At 39.0% G+C, this 21,998-nt stretch overlaps 1 protein-coding gene across 6 annotated transcripts; it reads left to right on the top strand.

Annotated features, from left to right (window-relative positions):
* The first annotated feature begins 1,248 nt into the window (after positions 1-1,248).
* lzts3b (leucine zipper, putative tumor suppressor family member 3b) lies at positions 1,249-21,348 on the top strand. 6 transcript variants are annotated; one of them, XM_055039535.1, is made up of 8 exons: positions 1,249-1,406; positions 7,248-8,070; positions 10,606-11,076; positions 11,173-11,343; positions 11,993-12,121; positions 12,967-13,158; positions 14,094-14,324; positions 16,430-21,348. In XM_055039535.1, the coding sequence occupies exons 2-8, from the start codon at positions 7,285-7,287 to the stop codon at positions 17,669-17,671; spliced, it is 3,222 nt and encodes a 1,073-aa protein (XP_054895510.1). In that variant the 5' UTR covers positions 1,249-1,406; positions 7,248-7,284; the 3' UTR covers positions 17,672-21,348. The 6 variants fall into 6 exon arrangements, with proteins under 6 accessions (XP_054895510.1, XP_054895509.1, XP_054895506.1 ...); XM_055039534.1 differs by having other exon boundaries at positions 7,123-8,070; positions 11,176-11,343; XM_055039531.1 differs by having other exon boundaries at positions 7,123-8,070.
* Positions 21,349-21,998: the final 650 nt, after the last annotated feature.

Here is a 21,998-nt window from a genome sequence, read left to right as displayed (position 1 = left end):
TTTATGTGCCTGTTAAATAGTTGTTACTTTAAATATATCCTTTTGCCTTAAAATACAATACCTAAATAAAATTAAAAAGGAAAACAAAAGGGTTTTGTTTGATTCTGTAAAATGTCAACATGTACTGGGGTTATAAAAGTCAAGGATGAGTGTAGAAGTTTAATAGTATCATGTGTTAACTAGCTTTAAATTTATATTTTAGCCTTTCTTTCTCTCTTGTGGGATTTTTAAATTGTGTCATTATTGTTTTACTATGTTTCTTGTTTTTGATGTAATCTAATTTTCATAAACCTTCCTCCTTGATTTTCCTGTAAAACACTTGGAATAATCCTTCAGTCTGGTGGCTGACGTTATAAATAAACTCACATTTCTTTGATCTCAGCTATGAAAAGCTAAGTTTTCCGAAAGCTGACAAAGTCTACTTGTGGTGTTTTCTTTAACGTTTGTAAATTAGCTGATTGGAATTACAGAGAACACAGTGGAATTATAATCTTTAGAGTATTGAATCTTCTGCTGTCATAATTTGAGGCAGCATCCAAACCTTAAAGATGCTCAACAATCTTATGAAGACGACTAGTTCTGCTTTGGGGATTACTTTGGATATGATGCTCAAAAAATGCATTTTATATCAAATCAAGAGATTTATGAATAAATTTTGTTCATGAGACACAAGGTGTCTTCAGTCAGAGGATTCTTCAAATGTGTTGCAACACAGGCAGTTGCAGTAGAGCTTTCCTACCCACAACCACCACCATCTACAAAAACTTCAATTAAATGACCTATAACTATATTTAATTTCCCTTTGGGATCAGTAAAGCATTTTTGAAATGAATTGAATTATTTAGTGGATTCCATCATTATTTTAACCACTACTTTATCTTGTGTTTTTTCTTCTTCTTTCCTTTACCTCGTTTTTCTTTAATTCAATGTTTTGCACTTTGCTCAGCATTGTTGTCGTTTTTAAAGTGTTTTATTTTTAATAAACGAGATTGGTATGGTAGGTAGCTGGGTCAGAATCTCAGGAAATCTTTTCAGGAATGTCACGTCCATCCATCCATCCATCCATCCATCCATCCATCCATCCATCCATCCATCCATCCATCCATCCATCCATCCATCCATCCATCCATCCAGGTAACCACTGGATGAACGCCAAAAGGGGGCGTTTGTATCGTGCCGCTGAAGGGGGCGGTGCCGAGGTGGGTGTGTGTCTCTCAGCTGATGCGCGTAACCACCGACCGACTCCATCATCAGCATCCGACGCTGACAGCGGTCGAAGACAACCGAGCCGCGGTAGCGACGCAGAACCACTCAGAGCCCGGCCGAGCAGCACCGACCGACGCCGTCTTGTGACAATACTGCTGATTCCAGGCTGCCATCTTACCGACCAGCCAGCTGCAGAAACAGTGAGTAGCCTTTTGATGACGGACCGCCGGGATGCTACACTCGGTAAATCAAAGCTGCTGCATGATAACGTCGTCAATGTCAGAGACGCTGTGCATTTTGATGCAGATTGCTTGTGTTATTGTTTCTCTGTCTTCAGCGAGGGTCCTGAGGTTTTTGTGGGCTTATTTTTTCCCAGTCAGAGGCCTAGTCGGTAATTGTCAGGGAGCGCAGTGGATTCAGGGCTTGATGCGGATGCTGCTAAAGCCGCCCTTGCCGCCCAGGGATGCAGAGAAAAGGGAGAGCGAGGGAGTCGTGAGGGGAGGGGATGGAGGCAGAGCAGCACATACATAGCCAGGGTATTTTACTACTACTACTATTCATCCGAGTGGAAGTAAACCTCTAGTAAATGGGCTGAGGAGGGGAGGTGCATGGCATGAGTGCATCTATCTATCTATCTATCTATCTATCTATCTATCTATCTATCTATCTATCTATCTATCTATCTATCTATCTATCTATCTATCTATCTATCTATCTATCTATCTATCTATCTATCTATCTATCTATCTATCTATCTATCTAAATACTTTGCTAATTAGTTTATCTAATAGGGATTCAGTTCCATTCATTTCAACATAAATATGACATTTTTCCCATTTAGTCCATGTTGTTTGGCCTTTTATGCCCAAATTAAATTAATGCATGCATCAGTATGGGAATAAATGTCGAAAGCATACATATCCCTGTTAACCTGGTGCTGTGCTGAAGAAAATTTGAAAGCGAAATTATTTCAAAATATTTTTCTGCCTTTGTCACAAATATAATAATCTGAAAAGAAAGAGCATATTTTGGGAGATAAATACGAAAAGTAACAAAAACAAACAACCAACAACAACACAAAAACAGCTGACCTGGTTGGATAAATGTGCACAGCCTACAACTAATTCTTTGCGGAGTCTATTAGTATGCCATGTCCTCATATTTTGTCTCCCTGCCTTCTTTAGTTGCCCACACAGGTTTGGTCCTGGATTTACTTACTCTATGTCATTCCCAAGCTTTAAATGTCTTCTGGTGAAACCATTATTTTGCTGATTTAAATGTATGTTTTGGCTCACTGCGACTATAACAAAAATAAATCCATTTTAGATTTCCAGCAGGTGCCTACTTAGCACATCTAGGGATAATTTGATCAAGTCCTCCAGAAATCACAGTTAAATCTGAAGAAACATTATGATGCCACCACCATGTTTTACTATGGTTATGGTGCTTGTTTCATGTTCAGAGCTGTTTTTGTGCCATACGCAGCTTTTAAAATCGTTGCTCAAATGTTCGGCCTTGCTTTCATCTCACTAAAACACAGTTTCATGCAAGATGTTTTGAGATTTTAAAGAGGAATTAATATTTTATTTGAAAGAAAGGCTTCTGCCTTGTAAACCTATTATAACTAGCATCCTCCAAAAAAGTTATATTTCTTTCAGTGGGATTCTTGTTGTTGTCTTCTTTCTGTTTTGTAGAAGTTTTTCTCTTATCAATATTGTCCCACATTTTCACAAAGTGTTGATGGCTGTCTTTACTGTGCCATACAGCTGAATCCAGATAGTTACTTGTACTGTATAGATATAGTACATTTGTGCCAAAACTTTAACTTCCTGTCTGAGAACTTTGTGATCATTAATTGTCCTGAAGCCACTTTGTAGTGATTCTGACTGTGTGGATTGAGTCACTGATCAGTTGGAAAACACATTAGTACCTTGGAGATGTTGCCTCAATATTTTCACATAATATTCTTCCGTCATCGTAGCATTTATTTTTTGTAGTGCATCAGTCCCTACTGCAGCAATGTTTCTAAGTCTTGGAAAGTATTCTTTACTTCTCCAAACCACCTGTGCTTCTTTCGTCAGAGGGGTGCCTCAAGGCTTCTTTCTTGGACTGCTTTATTTTCTCTCTATTTTTATTGATTGCTCAATGTTCTTTCAGTTGTAGCGTAATATCACATGAATAGCCCTCTAGGTGCTTCTTTTTGAAATATTTCAGATTTAATATCAGACAGTGAGCAAAAGATGGTAACATGTCTTTTGATACGGTGTATGTAAAGATTTGATTTGAAATCTACTTGATGCTATTGATTATTGTTTTTTATGCTTTTTCTTGTTGATAGTTTTATAAAATGAGATTGATTTGCTCATTTAAAACTTCTTCAAAAACTATGTCTAAAAGATGCAAAGCTGAAATTTTTTTTTAGTTTTACATCCATCAAAATTAAAATCCAGTGACAACACAAGTAGATTGAAAGCAATAACCTGAAAAAAGTGGGGTTTTTTGGCATTGTTCCTTTTATGTTACAGAAACCCGGCATTTTAACAAAATTAGAGATAAAATTCTGCTACCAAGATAGACATCGACATGGAAGCAGTATGGTCACCGCCATGGTTCACAGAGAAAAGATTTAAATATTGTTAATTTGTCAGAAAAAGCACACAAAGATGCAGTGTGTGAAATTTTTCCACCACAGTAATGATTCATCTTAAGATTTCTTTACAGTTGGATTCTTTCCTCTTTTTGTTGCTAAAAATATAACACCAGATAGGATAAATACTTCTATATAAAACCATAAATCATTAAATCTCCAAGCAAACACAAGGAGACAACTTTCCTTAAAAATGATTTGGTTAAATTCAGAATTGTTTGTGAATCTAATTAATAAATTTAAGAGAAATGAAGTATGTGATTAATTTAGAAATATAAAATGTGTTGGAACCCCTATTGACACTGTCTAGTGTACAATTATTCCACCCCGCAAATCATTAAAAACTGCCAAACTTATTATGAATCTCATGCCCATAATGCATTTATTCTCACCTGAGATGTAGCTGAGGAAAATGAACTGAGTTTTTAAGAACTGTGTTCCAATCAAATATTAAATTCACCAATATTCTACTAAAGGCTACAAAAAATTTTTTTTTGGCAGCAGCAGATTTCCATTCTGTCTTACTTATAATATGGATATAAAATCATCCCAATAACAGTCAAAACAATCAGCATGGAGTTACTGTGAAGCTAATGCATTAGATTTGTTCAGCCACTTTAAAACAAACAATTTATCCCAACACTGATTCCAATATGTAGTTCCCAGGCTTATCTAACAATGACCTCAACAAAAACAGGCTGAGTTTGAGGTATTGAGTTTTATTGCTGTTTGGTCCTAAAGCAGTCCTACTACAAGTGATCGACTCTAAAACTGAATTTGCACACAGTGTTTGAGACAATGGATGCATGCATCAGTATGGGAATAAATATATAGTATAGTTACCTACTAGTATAGTTTTTAAAACTACAGTTTCAATAATGGGTTAGTAATAAGATTTGTGAATGACAGCAACAGATATTAAGCTTACATAGTAATACATGGCATGTGAGGGAAAAGTGAGTTGACGATCTTCACTGTGTTCATTACAGAGCTTATGTTAAGTATGCTTCTTTTAGTTTTCTTTTAGTGAGAAAAAAAAACAGCATTTACTTTTCAGTTCAGTGAAACCATTGGATGGAAATTTTTTTATTCACATGGGCATAAGGGACTTTTTCAAATTTCTATTCATTGACATCTTGGTAAATGTGTGAAAAGCATTACAATGAAATAATCCTTAAACTTAAATTGAAAAATGTAGAATAATCAAATCTGTTATTGAAGAATATTTATTCAGAGGGGGGAAAATCGCCTGTAAAAAAATTTATCTAAAAATTGGGAAAAGTGCTGATGTGGCAGAACTTATTCTTTATATATTATATTGATGGATTATGCAGGGAACTTTGCCCAATCGCTCTCGATCAGTGGTGCTAAAACCTAATGCTATAGTTGGAAAACAGTCAAGTTAAAATAAAGTGTGTGAGAAAAAAATAACATAGGAAATTAATTTTACAAATTTTAAATGGCCTGCATCTATTTTGAAAGTGTTCTGGTATAAGCCACTAGTTTGATGGTATTTTAATTAGTTTGCGATGCTATGCATTCCCCAAGCTTATTATTATTTATTAACATTGAATCTTTTACCCCCATAAATAAGTGTATAAAAATAAAATTATTGTTTCTATTGTTTATTGTTAAATTACAATAAACTGTCCCATAAGCCTAAGTTTTCAGGTATAGCCACATGAACGTTTCCAATGACCTATTTAAGGTCCTGCAGCAGCATTTTAATCAGATTTATGTATGGACTTTGAGTAAACTACTTCAAAATCTTAATTTATTTTCATTTTCAGCCATTCACAGGTGGACTTGTTGGTGTGTCTTGGACTTTTGTCATACTGCTTAACCCATGTGTGCTTGCACTTAAAGTCATGACAGAACATCCTTCTCCTGGATTTTCTAACAGAGAGTAGAACTTTGACTGTTAGTACGATTTTTTTCCCATCCTATAGACCAGCTATTACAAGGTGCACATGTTCCCAAAAAGTTCCACTTTTATCTATAGATGAATGTGAGACAGGCCTCTTTGTTCTTGTTGGCCAGCAGTGGTTTTGGCCTTGGATCTCTCCCATAGATGATATTTTTGCCTCGTCTCTCTTTCTTGTTGTTAAATCATGAACACTGACCTTAGCTGAGACAAGTGAGGCCTACAGTGCTTTAGATGTTATTTTTAGTTCTTTTGTGACCTGGATGAGTTGTTGATGCACTCTTTGAGTAATTCTGGTAGGCCAGTCTGACCTACTCCCATGTTTTCTCTAGTTGTGGATAAGTGCTCTTACTCTAGTTTGCTGGAGTCTCAAAGCCTTTGAAATGACTTTGTTGTCATTTTCTCAGAAAGATAGATGTCCGTTCTTTACATTGGGACAGGATCAGTTGCTGTTAGAAAACATGTAGCCAAGGGATGGCTAATATGAACTTAGAGTTTTATCATGATATTTTATGATACTATTGTTATAATGATAAAAGTGATGATAAGAACAATTTATTACTTCTTTTTTACTGTATAACTGCAACTGCATGGCACAGCAATGATAGCCCCACAAACACTAATAATGCTCTTGAAAAACATGCCCATTTCTAATATGCTAATATAGTCACATAAAGAAGTGATTTATATCATTAACCTGCACACATTTAATTATATTTTCAAATGTATATATATATGTTGAACAAACTGGAAAAAATAGTAAAGAAAATAACAATCCCAACAATAAGGCCAGTTTTAGGGTTTTGTAAATGTCACTTCATTGGAATTTATTATGACAACAATAAATTTAAAATCTTATCATGACAAGAAATGCATCACAATAAATAATAAATGATACAAATTAATTCTCACCTCCAGGTTAGCCTGTTTTCCGTTCTCAGATCCATTTAATTGATTTCCTGAGCTTTGCCAGTGGCCTGGATGTGGGACACTGTCAAATTAAAGCAGAAAAATAATTATATAAACAACTTTTTCCCAGCACTTTATGCTACAGCAAAACAAAAGGTATTGATCTGAAGTCTTTTAACGCGTCTTAACCACAGGTGCTTGTGTGTTGTTGGAAACTCTCTCTGTTTGCCCCTCTCATAAGCAAATAACCGGTTTCATAATTTTCAACTTTTTTTTTACCGGTCAGACTAATCTTTGTGACCCTTTTGGTTTTTCATGGTGGTGGGAGGACCACAATGCCCCTGTTTGTGGGCTACTTTGCCTCTAATATTGTATGACTAGTCATTATGCAATTACTATATTGTATAACTGCTTTCGTTTTTCTGTGTTCCTCTAGTGTGTGTGCCCCCACTACCTGCATTAGGTTGTGATGACCCACACTACTTCCAAATGTATCTGTGACCCTCCCCAATCCTGACTCCTAACCTCTAACCCCTGACCTTTGACCTCCACTATGGGCAGTGTTGGCAGTGGGGTGGCAGGAGAGCAGGAGTTTGCCATGAAGTCCGTGGGCACGAGGACCACCCTGCCCCGAGCCCCTCCTCTCTCTCGCCGCTGCCCTGCAGACCGCAGCTGCAGCGCCGAGCGGCTGCCTCGCGCTCCGGCAACTATTTCGGACGGGACGGCGTCAAGCGATGAGCGAGGCAGTGTTAGTATCGGGACTGGGACCTGCACCGGGACTGACAGGCCAACAGAGACAGCATCCTCAACCCACACTGAATGTACCATGACCGCCCCCTCCAACAACAACCAGCTGGACTGTGGGAACATAGCTGTCAGGAGGGAGAGGGAGTGGGACAGGGAGAGGCAGCGCGAGAGGGGCAGGGACCGGGACCGGGACAGAGACTGGGACCGGGAGCGGCTCGAGAGGGAGCGCGAGAGGGAGAGAAACCGGGAGAGGGAGCGGGAGCGGGTGGAGAGGGAGAGGCTGGAGCGTGAGAGGGAGCGTGAGAGGGAGCGGGCCCGAGAAAGGGAGAGAGAGAGGATAGAGAGGGAGAAGATAGAGAGGGAGAGGGAACGAGAGAGGGAGAGAGAAAGGGAACGTGAAAGAGAGAGGCTGGAGAACGAGCGGATGGAGAGAGAGAGGGAGAGGGAGATGCAGATGCAGGCGGCCAGTCTGGATGTTTGTGGAAACATTGTGGGTCGAGGAGTCAGCGAGAAGACCAGTGTGGGCATGAACCACCACCAGCACAGAGACATGGTTGCAACCAGAACCGACAATGAAAACAATCCAGTCGGCCACAACCCACCCAAGATCATGGCCGTGTCAGGAAAACTGGAGCAGGTAGTTTGACATTTTGGACTCAGTTTCATCATAAAGAAACCACAATAAACTATATTAATATGCATATATGAATAACTCTTTACCTTTTAAATAGAAACTGTTTAAAGTATTATTTACTTCCACAGAGCAAGCTCTAATATATATTTAAGGAGTTTGTGTATTTTTCAAAACTCAGACTTGTTTAAGGTAGAAATAACTGAATAAAATGGAGAGATCAGTAGATCCAATAACCAACAATTAACTTATCAGTAGCTTAAAGTAAAAATACACAAATTGCAAAAGATAAATATGAATAAAGATACTAACACTAACCAGATTTTACAAGCTAAGAGATTCTCACAAGCACTGAAAAGTTAGTTAAAAATATAACCTTTATGAAAGGATTAAATGTCAAGAAGGAATTTAAAGAAAAAAGCTTGTGCCATTAATGTTAATAAAATTTGGAATTATCTTACATAATTTTAATCTGAGAGGGGAAAACTCCCACCACCATAAAGGAATAACTGAGCAACTTTATTCTGTGTTTCAAATTGGAACAAGATACCAACTTGCATCTTGTTCATGCTCCATCAACAGTCCTGTTCGCTCAGCTCAGTTAACAGAAAAAACAGCCCATTTTTGAACAGCCCTTACATTCTAATCAATGGATCTATTTTTTTTCTTATTCTTTTTTTTTTTAAGAAAGTTGATATGGGCTGTGGACACATTTGAGGAGTGGAGGAAAAACTGAAAAACAAAAAAGAAATCACAGAAAAACAAGACAATAATTATGTAATCATAATGTCAGAAATGTCAGGGCTACATCAGGTTCAAAAGGGGAAAAATGGGTTTAATATTTTTTCAACCCCACTTTTAAAGTTGAGAGAGATCAACATCTAAATGCTTCCTCATCTTGTTCATGTCTGTTCCTGGGATCATGCTTCATGAAACAATGGCAGAAATTTCTAATTTATTCGGAAAACAAACACTGTATCTTTACAACCCTGTTTAAAAGTATTTCACCTTGATTTGACCAGCAAATGCTAAATCAAATAAGTCCTTAGAACAGCCAGAAGACAACGGGAAAACATGAAAATACACCATTACTATTAGTTTTTGTATCCTGTGATACACCGTAATTAAAGCTGTTCTATAGAATTTCTCTACTGTGTAAAAGATCCATAAAATTATTGTAAAAGTTAAAAAAAACATACATTTTTTTATATACTTAAGCTAGGCAATTACTGCTGACACTTATGTGAAAAATCCAAGATATAACACAATAAGCAAGCACAGAGAATATTAGCAAATATGACTTCAAACTGATTCTTTATCGGAATAATTACAAATAATGACATGAATACACATTCTTTAACTTTATGACATCAGTTATTAATTATAGACGTAACACCAAAACTGTAATATTCTGTGCCGAAGTTTACATGCACTCATCACGCGCATGGATGTCATTGTGGGTTTTTGCAGCCATCAAGAAGCTTCCAACATAGTTTTGGTTGCTTTTGGTACCATTGGCAGAATTGGCTGATTTCCTGTCACATAATCCACAAGTTTTCATTAACGTTCAGGTCAGGGTGTCGGGGCGACCTTTCTGGAATCTTGATGTAAATCTTTCTAAACCACTTTGGGGTGTTTGAGATCACTGTTGTGTTAAAACGTCCAAATTTCCCCTGTTTGGACAACCCAAACTGTCACGCTCAGCTGAAGCGGAATGAGTCATAATGTTCCTGAACAACCCAGGAACCAACAAGGCTCAAGCCTAAGAGTAAACAATGTATTTACATCACTATGGCTTGAAACATTGACTAAAGAGGAACCTACTTCAAAATCAACTTCTTTGGACCCAATGATGAGAAGAACTGTTGACCGTGGTGGTGGCAGTTTCATACTAAGGGTCGGTTTCCCTGGCAGTAGTAAGTACTGTGCATTGCACATATGTTATAGGTGGATTACGAGGTAGGACTACTGTAACTATAAATTCCTTGACAGGTCCACATATTAAAAGTTAGACGGTTGAAAGCTGGATGCAGTTCATTGTTCCCAAAACACAGAGCAAAACTATTCCAGAAATTAATAAAAATATTAAGTGAAAATTCTTTGATTCTGTTTTAAAAGCTGGATCTGAGCAACAAAAACAATTACCACTCTTCTTCTGGTTCTGTGAAGAAGAGTGGCAGAATTTTCCAGAAGCGACAAAAACGATGTGGTTCTCCCACAACCCACTGAGCATTTAACCAAAACTTAGCAGGGATGTGTGTATCTGTCTGAGCATTCATACAGGTTTTCATGGATTGAATTGTGTTGATTAGAGAAAATCCACAAAAGGTTCCACCTGTGCACTCGATTCTTGTTTTTGCAATTAATTGACTGGCTCTGATATTTCCTGAAAAATCCCAAATCAATATGACATTCATGCTGATGATGATGGGTGTATCTAAACTGTTGTAAACAATTTTACACACATTGCATAATTTAGCAGTGAAATGACTCTAATATTTATCTATTTCATTTTGAATCCTTTCTCCTTCTACTCCACAGGCGATGCAGAGCACCTCCGGCCTCGTCCGTCCTTCCGCCTTCAAGCCGGTGGTTCCCAAAAGCTTTCACTCCATGCAGAACCTGGTGGGCCAGGCGGGAGGGGCCGGGGGCGAGGGAAAGACCGACGCCAGGGGTGAGGGATTCAGTGAGGGTAGAGTAGGCAGGAGAGGCAGAGATGCAGTGGGAGGGGATGGAGGAGAGGTACCAGAGGCCCTGCTCCTGGACCAAGACAGTCCTGTTAGGGTCAGCAGGAGTGATGGAGGGGGAAATGGTACTGAGGTGGTTCAGGGAGGGATGTCAGATTCAGGGAGAAACTCCCTGACTAGTCTGCCCACTTACACAGGCTCTGGGTCTGGCTGTGGGCCCCCAGCAGTCTTAGGGCCCCTCAGTGCTTCTACCAGCCACATTAACAGATTGGGCATGGCGGGGGCAGCTGCAGGTCTGGACAAACTGGACAAACCTGGCTACCAGGTAAAACTGTGCTCTGATTTATTTTGATGCTCAATTCTCCCTGCAGCTAATATTTTGATGAAGGAAGCGTCACCGTCATGTTGTGGTTCTGTCCAGCAGAACGGGCTGAGCGCCTCAGACAGCGGTCGGTCCTCCTCGGGGAAGAGCTCCTCGTCCTATCAGAGGCTGAGCCACCTGAGTGACGCTCCAGCACCTCTGCGACCCTCCCCCTCGTCTGATGACATCATCCAGGACCTCGAGGACCGACTGTGGGAGAAAGAGCAAGAGGTGAGAGGACATTTAAAAATGCCCTCCTTGGTATTTATTTGAAAATTTCTACAATTTACAACACATGTTGTGCACCATGATACCAATTTTATCAAATCTAAGAAAAGTCCTCTGAAAATTATCTTTATATTTATGAACAAAGACCAGTTTTAAAGTTTTCAAAAAAAAAGTTGTAAAATTGGAGACAAAATTTATGACAGGCTCTGCTGTCAAAAAGAAGCTGTAGTGCAGCAGAGAGCAGGTGGGAGAGTCTGAGCAGCGCATACACAAGCATGACTGACAATGCTGAAATCCTACTCCTGGCTCTGATGGGTTGTTTCTGACTAATCTGTGTATTTCTGCAGTTAGCACTGGGAAAAGTAGACGAGCTCGATTTTTTTCACAGATCTGTCTGACATTATGCTGTCACAGCATAGTAACAGATTCAACAAATCTGTAAAAGAAAAAAAAGTTTTATTTCTATAATAACCTGGCATATTAAATAAAAGTCTGACTAAGAACTATATAGCTAAAAGTTGGCTAACTGTGAGAAAAAACAGCTAGCCAACTAACAACTCTAACCTATAACTTAATTGTTATCAAAGGTGTTGATCTTCTTCTGTATACATTTAGCTGTCAGGCCTGATCCATCTCCATCTCTTTCCTCCAGGTACAGCATATGCGCAGGAACCTGGACCAGAGTGAGGCGGCCATCATTCAGGTGTTTGAGGAGAAGCAGCGTGTTTGGGAGCGACAGATGGATGAGCTGAGACAGAACTACGCTTCACGTCTTCAGCAGGTAACCTCAGTTGTATTGAACATCTTCCTGCGGTAAACTCTGCTGTCACCACCACCACCTCTCTCAGTGTTGACAGTACGTTAAATGATGATGTTAAATGTTTGTTAACGTTTCGCATACGAACCAGAAGTTAAATTTTGGTCTCATCTGAGCAGTTCACCATCTTTCACATTTGCTTCGTCCCCTGAATGGTTTCTGACAAACTGCAAACGGGATATCTATTGACTTCCTTTCAACAATAACAACCTTCCATGCAGTCTTTCAGAAAAGGTAGATATGTGGAGTGCACAGATGTCACATCAATAGATTCTCGCACCTGAGTTGTGGATCACTGCTGCTCCTCCAAAGTTCTTGTGGGCCTATTGGTAGTCAAGATTGTGTGCACAAATAAGAAATATGCCTGGAATTTTCAAGCTCTCACTGCCTACATTTATAAGGTATAAACATACAAACTTTAGAGGAAATAAAATGGGGGTTAAAGAAAAACCTGTAAATACCTTTTTTATATTAAGAAAAGGAAAAAAAGATTTTTGTTTCCTTGCTTGGTGGGTCAGATTAGACAGCCAAGTCTTTGTGGGTTTCCATTTGTTCCACACTCTTCATTTTTAATGGACAGATTGAGCAGTGCTGTGGCCTGGCTATAAATGCAGGTCACACGTTTGTTAATTTTATATGCAAAACATTCAAGAACAGTTTTTTCCTGCCATTTCACAACTATGCACTGCTTTATTTTTCAGATAAACCACAACAAAGCTTGTAGTTGTAAAATAACAAAATGCCAAAACCTTTAAAGGGTGCAAATATATTTTACAAGCTGTAAATAGTACATTTACGTTCTCCTGTAGGTGACCCGCCGGGCTCAGCGTTCCCAGACCGCCCTGCAGGCCCAGATCACTCGTCTGTCTCAGGACAAGAGGAGGCTCCAGGAGGAGATGGCGGCCCTGTTGGCTCAGAGAGAGGAACTGGAGAGAAAGTGCCTGGACTACAGGAAAGAACAGGCTGACATCCTGCCGCGTCTGGAGGAGACCAAGTGGGAGGTGAGACATGAGATGTTCCACTTGACTAGTTTGATAAAATGACTGCAGGCCTTCTTGTAGGTAGGATTTAAAGGTGAGACATTGTGCAGCTTCATACATTTGGTTTGATAATCAAGCAAAGCAGTGAACTGAATTCCTAATTATCCTGAAGAAAATCTTCTAAAATAGTTTAAATAATGCAAAAGCTCTGCTAGATAAATTGATTGTTGAGAAATTTCAGGTAGAATATTGCTACTTAATTCCATTGTGTAACCAGTTTAATTGCATTTAAAATGGAAAAATAGTTGTTTAAATGTTAATCAATTTAACACCTAGTGGCTAAAATTAAGACTGTAGTTCAAAATTAACATAAAATCATGATTTAAAAGCTAGAAGATATTTTTTTATATTCTGTCTTAGCCTTAAACAAAATACTGTACACAATATCTTTATAGCATTCTTTTTCTGAATAAAACATCAAATAAAAGTCAACATCCCTGCTTTCTCCTTCAAGCATGTAGAATCATTATTATATGTGACTCAGGATCATCATAATCTTGTCCTTCTGAATAAAAGTACAGGAAAATCCTATTTTTTAAAAGAAAAAGTTGATCAAAACTCACCTCTTTTTGCAGGATTTCCATTCTGAAAAACACACTAGATGTATATATCTTACTAAGTCAGAGATTTTTAGCTGTACATTAGAGAAATTCTTCAAAAAATGCATCAACACCAAGACATTATGAGGGGAAAACAGCTTTATTGTGAAGAAATACTTGAACAGAGTTGTGTCTGTGTTTTGGTACATAATCCTTCTAAATTACCTTCTGACAACCCATTTTCAGCATATCACAAATAATGTATTTTAAAGCGATTTTTACATGTCTTTTCTACAGTTGCCAATAACAGTAGATGAAGCTAAACTATATAAAACTCGTGCATTGTTCCTGTGGCAGGTTTGTCAGAAAGCAGGTGAGATTTCCCTGCTGAAGCAGCAACTCAGAGAGAGTCAGGCTGAAGTGACCCAGCGGGCCGGAGAGATGGTGGCCCTCAGGGGCCAGCTGAAGGAGCTCAACGCCCAGCTGAGGGAGCGGGAGGAGGTCATGCTGGGTCTGAAGGACTCCTACAGCTCAAAGTGTCTGGAACTGGAGAAGTGTGAAGGCGAGCTGAGGAGGACACTGTCTGAGGTGGGTTTTTAAAGCAAACTTCACTGTCATATCAAGAAAAAATCACATACTTTATGAGTTCGTCAATGTTGTTTGTACAAAACTTGGTATTAATTGACCTTAAAACATAGAAAACAAGTTCCGTTTTCATTTAAAATGTTTCAAATTTTGACAACTATTTATTATTTTTTCTGTTAATACAAATCAATGAAATGTCGAAAGAGTTTGTCGGTAGAAAATCAGTATAATTGAGAAAATGTTTGTGCATTTTTTTTCAGTAGTTTTACACAGAGTTACCCTATTTATAAAATATACATAAATGATTGCAAACTATGTCCGCCATGGCTGGGGTTGGAGAAGAGATCTCTGACCCTGGTCTTTGGGAACGTCATGCCTGAAATCATGGCACGTAATTAAAACATCAGAGTTAAGCGTGTTGAAGCAATGACAACACATCTAAATGTTGGAGGATCACTTCCCAAAAATCAGGGTTGGGAATCTCCACTTTAAACCTTGTGTTGTCTTGCAGGTCAAAAGTGACCCATTACCATGTATACGTGTAGAAAAAATACACAGTAAAAAAAGTCACTGTAGAATTTACAGTATCTTACTGGCAGCAGGGTTGCCAGCCAGTTACAGTAATTTTTACCTTAAAGAAATTACAGTAACTTTATCACTTCCTGTATTTTTATTATAGAAGCCTTACTGTTACACTTTGATTTTATTGCAGGGTTACTGTGTTGTTCTTTGTATGTTCTTCATCTTGTGTTGAACATCTCATGTAATTGTGAGACACAACATAAGAGCTGATGTTAAACTGTTCACAAAACCAAGCAACATTTTGTTTTGTTGCGGTACGAGATTCACTTCCTAAAAAAAATATTAAGGAATGAACCGTTGACTAAAAAGTTCACATTTTTTGACTTTTTGTTCCCTCTCACTATAAATAGTTCAGACTTAATAACTTCACATTTATATAATTACAATAATACACCTTCACTGTGTAAAAGAAAACTGCTGAAACACATGGTTAGTGGTTAGGAAAAAAAGTGTGTAATACTGTTGATTGTCTTTTTGAATTGTATAACAAAAATATATATTAAAAAATGAATTAAATCGAGCCAAATTGATAAATAACAGATTGTTTCATCATGCAAAATGTCAAGAATTCAAAGAATGTAGCTTTGTTAGTGAGTGCAGACAGGGGCCTTCCTACAAACAAATGGAAATCCAATAAATCTACTAAAAGGTAGATTGGAGTAAAACTCTGCGATGCACACTTATCTAACCTGTTTCCGCTGATGTTAGTGCACCTGTTCACCACTAGGCGGCGTCAACTCCTTACTGATTACTCGTAGTAAATTCAGTACAAAACTCATTCGGGGCTTGACTGACAATATCTTTTGTTTCGTGTTGGTGCTTTCAGCATCTGATGGCATCCTGGAAAACTTCACATGTTGCCGATATCAAAACTGCCACTTCATTGGACGTATAAGCAGGCAGAAAAAGTCACGCATTTAAATTAATTTCCTCCAAAGAAAAAAAGAAAAAAGGCTCATAAAAACCAGGAATATGTTTTGTTTTTTTGCCATTGTAATGATTTTTTTTACCTGTTCTCTTAACCTTTCAGTATTCTCAGACTCTAGCAAAAATTTGTTGACACACTTGGGTTTGTGAAAAGTGGTTGATTAAACAAATCACAAGCTAATTTTAAAAACTAATTTTGGTTCAAACTGTGGCCAGAGCTACAACAATGTAATGATATTCATCAGTTAGAATAGCCTAGTCAAATTCCAGTCCAAAATTTAAGGTATAATGTAAGAAAAAGATAGAACATTTATGTTTTAGTCTTTCTCTATCTTTTCTGGCAGAGTCTGGGATATTTTTGCAAAAAAAAAAATAAAAATAAAAAAAATACAATGAATACATTTTTTTACTGTGCATAACTGGTAGAGACATTCCCCATAAGAATTACAGCTGTCAATGCAGCAAAAGGTGGATTAATTAAGTAATTATTCAGAAAGGGTGACAAAAAGCACACCACACTTTTTGTCTATAACTCTAAACTAAATCTAAAAGTTACAATGTTCTGTTTACATAAGAGTTTGCATTTCTTTTTTCCACAGGTGTCCATCCTGAGAGAGAAGCTGGGTGTGTTTGAGGCAGAGGTGCTAAGTTTAAAGCGTGCTCTGAGTGAAGCGAGCAGAGGAGCAGAAGTGATTGTGAGCCCGAACTTAGCTGCAGCAGGGTTGCTGCCACCGTGGGGAGCTGTCCACTGCCCTCGAAACCCGACTGAGCCCTCCACCAGCTCGCTCACCCCCACATCCGACACCCTGCTCAGCCTGCAGAGCGATGAAGCCAAAGCCCAAAGGCAGGAAGCTCAGAGGCAGGAGAGGCAGCAGCGTGAAGAAGCTCAGTGGCGCGATGTGCAGCACCGACAAGACACCCACATGCAACCGGACATCCAAATGGGTCAGAACCCGCAGATCAGACCGGAGGCCCAGCTCCGCCAGGAAGCCCAGCTCCGCCAAGAGGCTCACCTTCGCCATGAGGCCCATATTCGCCAAGAAGCACAGCTGCGTCAGGAGGCCCAGCTCCGCCATGAGGCTCAAATGCGCCAAGAGGCCCAGCTCCGTCACGACTCCCAACTCTGCCAGGACATGCAGCTGCGTCAGGAAGCCCATCAACCACAGCGGGCGCAGGAGGGTCACTGGGATGAGGCCGGGGAGCTGCGCAGGCAGCTTGAGCAGCTGCAGGGTGTACTGCGCTTGGAGAGGCAGCAGCGGGAACGACAGGCCCTCAACTTTGACCAGGAACGGCACACCTGGCAGGACGAGAAGGAACGGGTATTGAAGTATCAGGCACAACTGCAGCTCAGCTATGTGGAAACTCTACAGAAAAACCAAGCTTTGGAAAAGCGCATGAGCCAGTTGGGAACCAAGCAAACCACAGTCTCCACCACCACTGTCACCACTGCCACCACCTCCCCAACCTCCTCCAACTCACCACCTCCACCACCAGCCATGTCGCCATTGTCTCCTCAGCAACTCCCTTCCTTCTCTGGTCCATCTTCCCTTTCTGGTCCTTCGTCTCTCTCTGGTCCTTCTTCTCTTTCTGGTCCCCCTTCCCACTCTGGACCTCCATTTCTTTCTGGTCCACCTTCCCTTTCTAGTCCTCCTTCCCTCTCTGGTCCTCCTTCCCTCTCTGGTCCTCCTTCCATCTCTGTTCCTCCCTCCCTTTCTGGACCCATCGCCCTCACTCTCTCTCCTCCTTGTGAAGACCAAAAGGGCCCCCCCTCACTCCACCAACTCGCTCCTCCATGGGCCGGACCGTCGCGCCTGGAGAGGATAGAGTCCACAGAGATATAGATACAGATTCATGATGCTAATGTTCTTTTTTTTCTACACTCACAGTGGTGAGGCCTCTTACACAAAACCCATTTCAGCATACAGTAGAACCCAAGGTCTAAAACAATCACTTTTTTCAAAGCAACAAACCTATCAGGAACAAACGTCATATCAACAGGAAACTGAACTACATTCTGCATTATTGCTGAATTTTTAACCTCCTAAGAGGCCTTTCTCTCTCTTAGTGTTGCACACAGATACATCTTACATTATCAGAAATGTGTGCCATGGGGTTGGATGGCAAAAAAAAATAGAAAACAATGAAAAAAAATTTAATTACAGACCTATTACATGCATCATTTAATTCCCATGCCAGAAAAGGAACAAGACAATCAGGGATATTGTCGGAAATGATTAACAAGAATATATTGTGCTGTTTATTCATTGTAAGTCTATGTCACTGATTATGTAAAAGTAGAATTAGTGGTCAGAGTGTGTGACGTCAACTTACATTTTGGCCAGAGAGCGCTTTACCCCATCCTTCCCAGCAAGTGTAAGAGAGCAAACTGGTGCTGGGAACTGAAAAAAAAAAGAAGAAAAAAAAAAGATAGAGAGCATGGTTATTTATTTTCAGTGCTTTAACTGTAATATCGGCACACCAGCTGCGCAAGACTATTATACGGGGCTGGACTGTTTTCTTTTTTAATCTCAGCAGATGTTGACCTCTGAAGTCTCACACACATACACAAACATACACTGCACAGGGTCCAACATACATGGCCCATTTAAACACTAAGACCAAGAGAATTTATATTTTCTACAAATTGAATTTAAATACAATTGTTTAGCAGATAATCAGCCCAAACTGAGTATAAATGACATTTTTAAGCATAAGAGAACTCCATCAGCTCTCACTTTAGATTCAATGCAGTGACCAACAATGAAGGTCACAGGAGCACGTTTCCAGCTGAACTCCTTTACTGAACTGCAAGAACGTGAATGTACTCACACAGTTTGAATTTGAGTAATATTATGATAATTGTGTCTCTGTACATTCACTGCCAAGAAACCAGCCATTCAGTCAGGCAGGCAGTCAGTACCCCCAAAGGGAAAATTTTTTATAGAATGTATGATATACTTGCAGAAAGATATACCTATTATAGTTATAGATTGTAAATGTGCGTGTGAGGACGTATGAAAGAGAGTGTGTGCATGTGTGTATACATATGAAAAGCTTCAGCTTATGAGATTGAGGATAGAGGGACTAGTGGCAATACAAACTAAGAAGTATGAAGGGAAAAGATGCGATGCATATTTTAAAAATATTGAGACGCGTAAAATGAAAATAAAAACACATTACAATGCTTTGCAAATCTTCAACAAGTGGATAAAGCTGTCATGTGATCTCCTGAAATGGTACTGAGATGGGGCAGTCTGGGTTTTCCTACTGGGTCTGTTACCTGGGCAGCTGCAATAAGTGGAATACCACCAACGGCTGGATGATAAACGCGTATTTCAGTCACTATGGGACATAGAACACATATTAAATGTCGAAACTAATATATTGCATCATTTGTTCGAGACTCTAATAATAATCAATACAAAAAAAGAAAGTATGGAGACCAGTTGCTGAAGTTTTTGGATGGACAGTGCTATCCCGTTCTTGTCCAATACAGGATAGAAAAAAGTCCTGAGTCGCCACGCAGGCAAATTCAGCCCCTGTTGAGAACATATGCTGCTCTGAAACCTGTGTACTCACTTTATTTGTTGCTGCAGCTTTGCAACAAATCTGTCTTGAGATGACTTGAAGTTTGTACCTCTCAAGCAGGAAGCAGCCATAAAAAGATGGGTACACTGTGGTCATAAAGGGGTGAACATGGTCAGGAACAATACTCAGGTAGGTGGTGTTTCAACAATCTCTAGTTGAATCCAAGGGGCCTGTAATGTGCAAACAAATGTGTAATTTTATTTAAGTTTACTTCTGAGAGATTCAACATTAAAACCACACTGCTGCAAATGGCAGTCAAGAGTTTCTTATCTGGAAGGTAAACCCTCCAAGATGCTGGTCACTCTGTGGTTCAAGCAGGGGACTCCAAGTGCCGTAGCGCCTCGTTGATGAGAGATAGAGCAGGAGATAGACAGGAACTTCAGTTACAGTCACGCAGGCACTTCTCCCCTCTGCTGATGTGAAGAAGGCTGAACCCAATTGGTGCGTCTATGTGCTCTTCCCTTTCTATCGTCACAGGATATGGCTTAGGACAGAAAAAACAAGCTCTTGGGATAAAATGGTCAACATGGGCTTCTTCTCTCATCTCACCTTAAGTTGTGGAGTGAAGAGCTCATACTTACAGCAGCTGCTCTTCAACACTGAGAGAATTCAAATGAAATGGTTTTGGAATCTTAAGGTGCTTCCAAGGAGCATCCCTATGAAGGCTTTCATGGTACCCATGGTTTGGGTGAAGACTCTTATGATGGCCGAGCATTGGCTTGAGGAACTATATTTGTTTTCCTTCTGGGAAAGCCTTGGGATCTACCTGAATGAGCTGGAGAGTGTTGCTGGAAAGAAGGTGTCTGCATGTCCAACTGTTACCCCAATTGCCCAGTATCAGATAAAAGGAAGAGAATGGAGGGATGGAAACAGTGATTCATTATCTGAGTTTGTACATTTGGTATGTTTACTATATTATCTTCCAGTGAATAAACTATGAGTGTAGGGCAGGGGCCTCAGACTTCATTCCTCAAGGCCGGTGTCCTGCAATTTTTAAATTTGCTTCAACACACCTGGCTCCAATATGAGCTCACTAGCATAGATCTGCAGAGCTAGACTGAATAATAGTGACACAATTCAGTCCTTCACAATTCAAGTGTGTAGGACAAGGGACACATCTAAAAATAACAAGTCTCTGGTCCTTGAGGAATGCAGTTTGAGACCACTAATTTAGAAGATTTGCTGACCATTGCATTGCGTTTTTATTTACATTTAACACAATGTTACAGCTTTTTAAAATTTTGGTTGTATAAATAAAAGGTACATAAAAGCTTGTGAGACTAAAATTTTATATCAAGGGTGTGTGCATATCTAGAAAACTCTTACTTTCTTCTGTATAATTTGCATAGACAAAAGCAGAGAAGGAGGAAGTTTAAAAAAAAAAATCTAAAAGGTGGAAAGTTTGCCTTTTTAAAGGAGAGCATTCAGGCTAACTGCACTATGTAGTGTCCTACACATGAGTTATGATGTATAGTAGAGTCAGATGTGAATATCACGGCTTTTATAACTGTTGTTTATGCCAGCATTAAAAAAAATGTTGCTCAAGAATATTAACTTATCTCTAAGGTATTACATAGTATTATCATCTTTATTACTGTTATTATATTATGGTGAATTGAAGGATGAAAAAATATGTGCCATTTTAGCTTTCCTTTCTGTGTTTTTTTTAACTGTGTAGCTAGTCAATTGGCTGCCCATAATGGTGCAATCATAGCAAACATGTCCAAAAAATAAAAAAAATAAATAACAATGTTCTTTTTGTTGTAGGTGATGTAGTTACAGTATTGCATTGTTTAGAGAGAAAATGCTTCTGGTTTTATACATGTTTCAAATTTTTATTGTTTGCATTTATGTTAGTAGTACTGCTCTGGCTTGATTAAAACCATTCATTTGTTAATATTCAGCAGAACTAATAAAGATATGCAAATTATTCAGTTGCTTTTGTCCATGAGTAAGTCTTTTTAATGCTCTAGAAAACACCAGATTAAACTCTGGAATGAAAAATGTTGATGGACGGTAACATTTACTGTCAAAAGTCACATGTGCCTTTTATCCTTTGGACTTGTTTGAAACCAGATTTTCTTTTAGCCTTAATAATTATCTTGTGAGCTATTAGAAGTAAGAAGAAAAATCCCCAACATGGTTTCTTAGATATGAATCTCATTAAAGACAATAGATTGAATGATCTGAGATCATAAACAGCACTTCTGCTTTCCATCTGAATCTTAATTATTTTAGGATCAAGTTGGCATTCAGTTTTAGCTATAACATACAGTGTGAGGGAAATATTGAAAATGTTTTTATTGTCTTGTATGACAGAATGAATTCTCTATGAAATCAGTCTTGAAAAGAAGATATAAATAAATACAGAGCAGTACTATCACCAGAGGTCCAAACAAAGACCAGAATAAAGACACATTTTGCAGAAGTCATTTAACTGAGTGCAGCTGCATAATATATTTACGATGCATAAATAATGAAAATACAGCCATATAACTGGAAGGACATGTAAAGTAAACTATACAGAAACGATTTCTTCATTGGGCTTTAAAACAGAGTTTGAACAAGAACAAACAGGAC

This window comes from Poeciliopsis prolifica, unplaced genomic scaffold (assembly GCF_027474105.1).
Source record: "Poeciliopsis prolifica strain line A6 unplaced genomic scaffold, Auburn_PproV2 SCAFFOLD014, whole genome shotgun sequence".
Taxonomy (NCBI): domain Eukaryota; kingdom Metazoa; phylum Chordata; class Actinopteri; order Cyprinodontiformes; family Poeciliidae; genus Poeciliopsis; species Poeciliopsis prolifica.
This window is presented reverse-complemented; position numbering and strand designations above follow the sequence as displayed.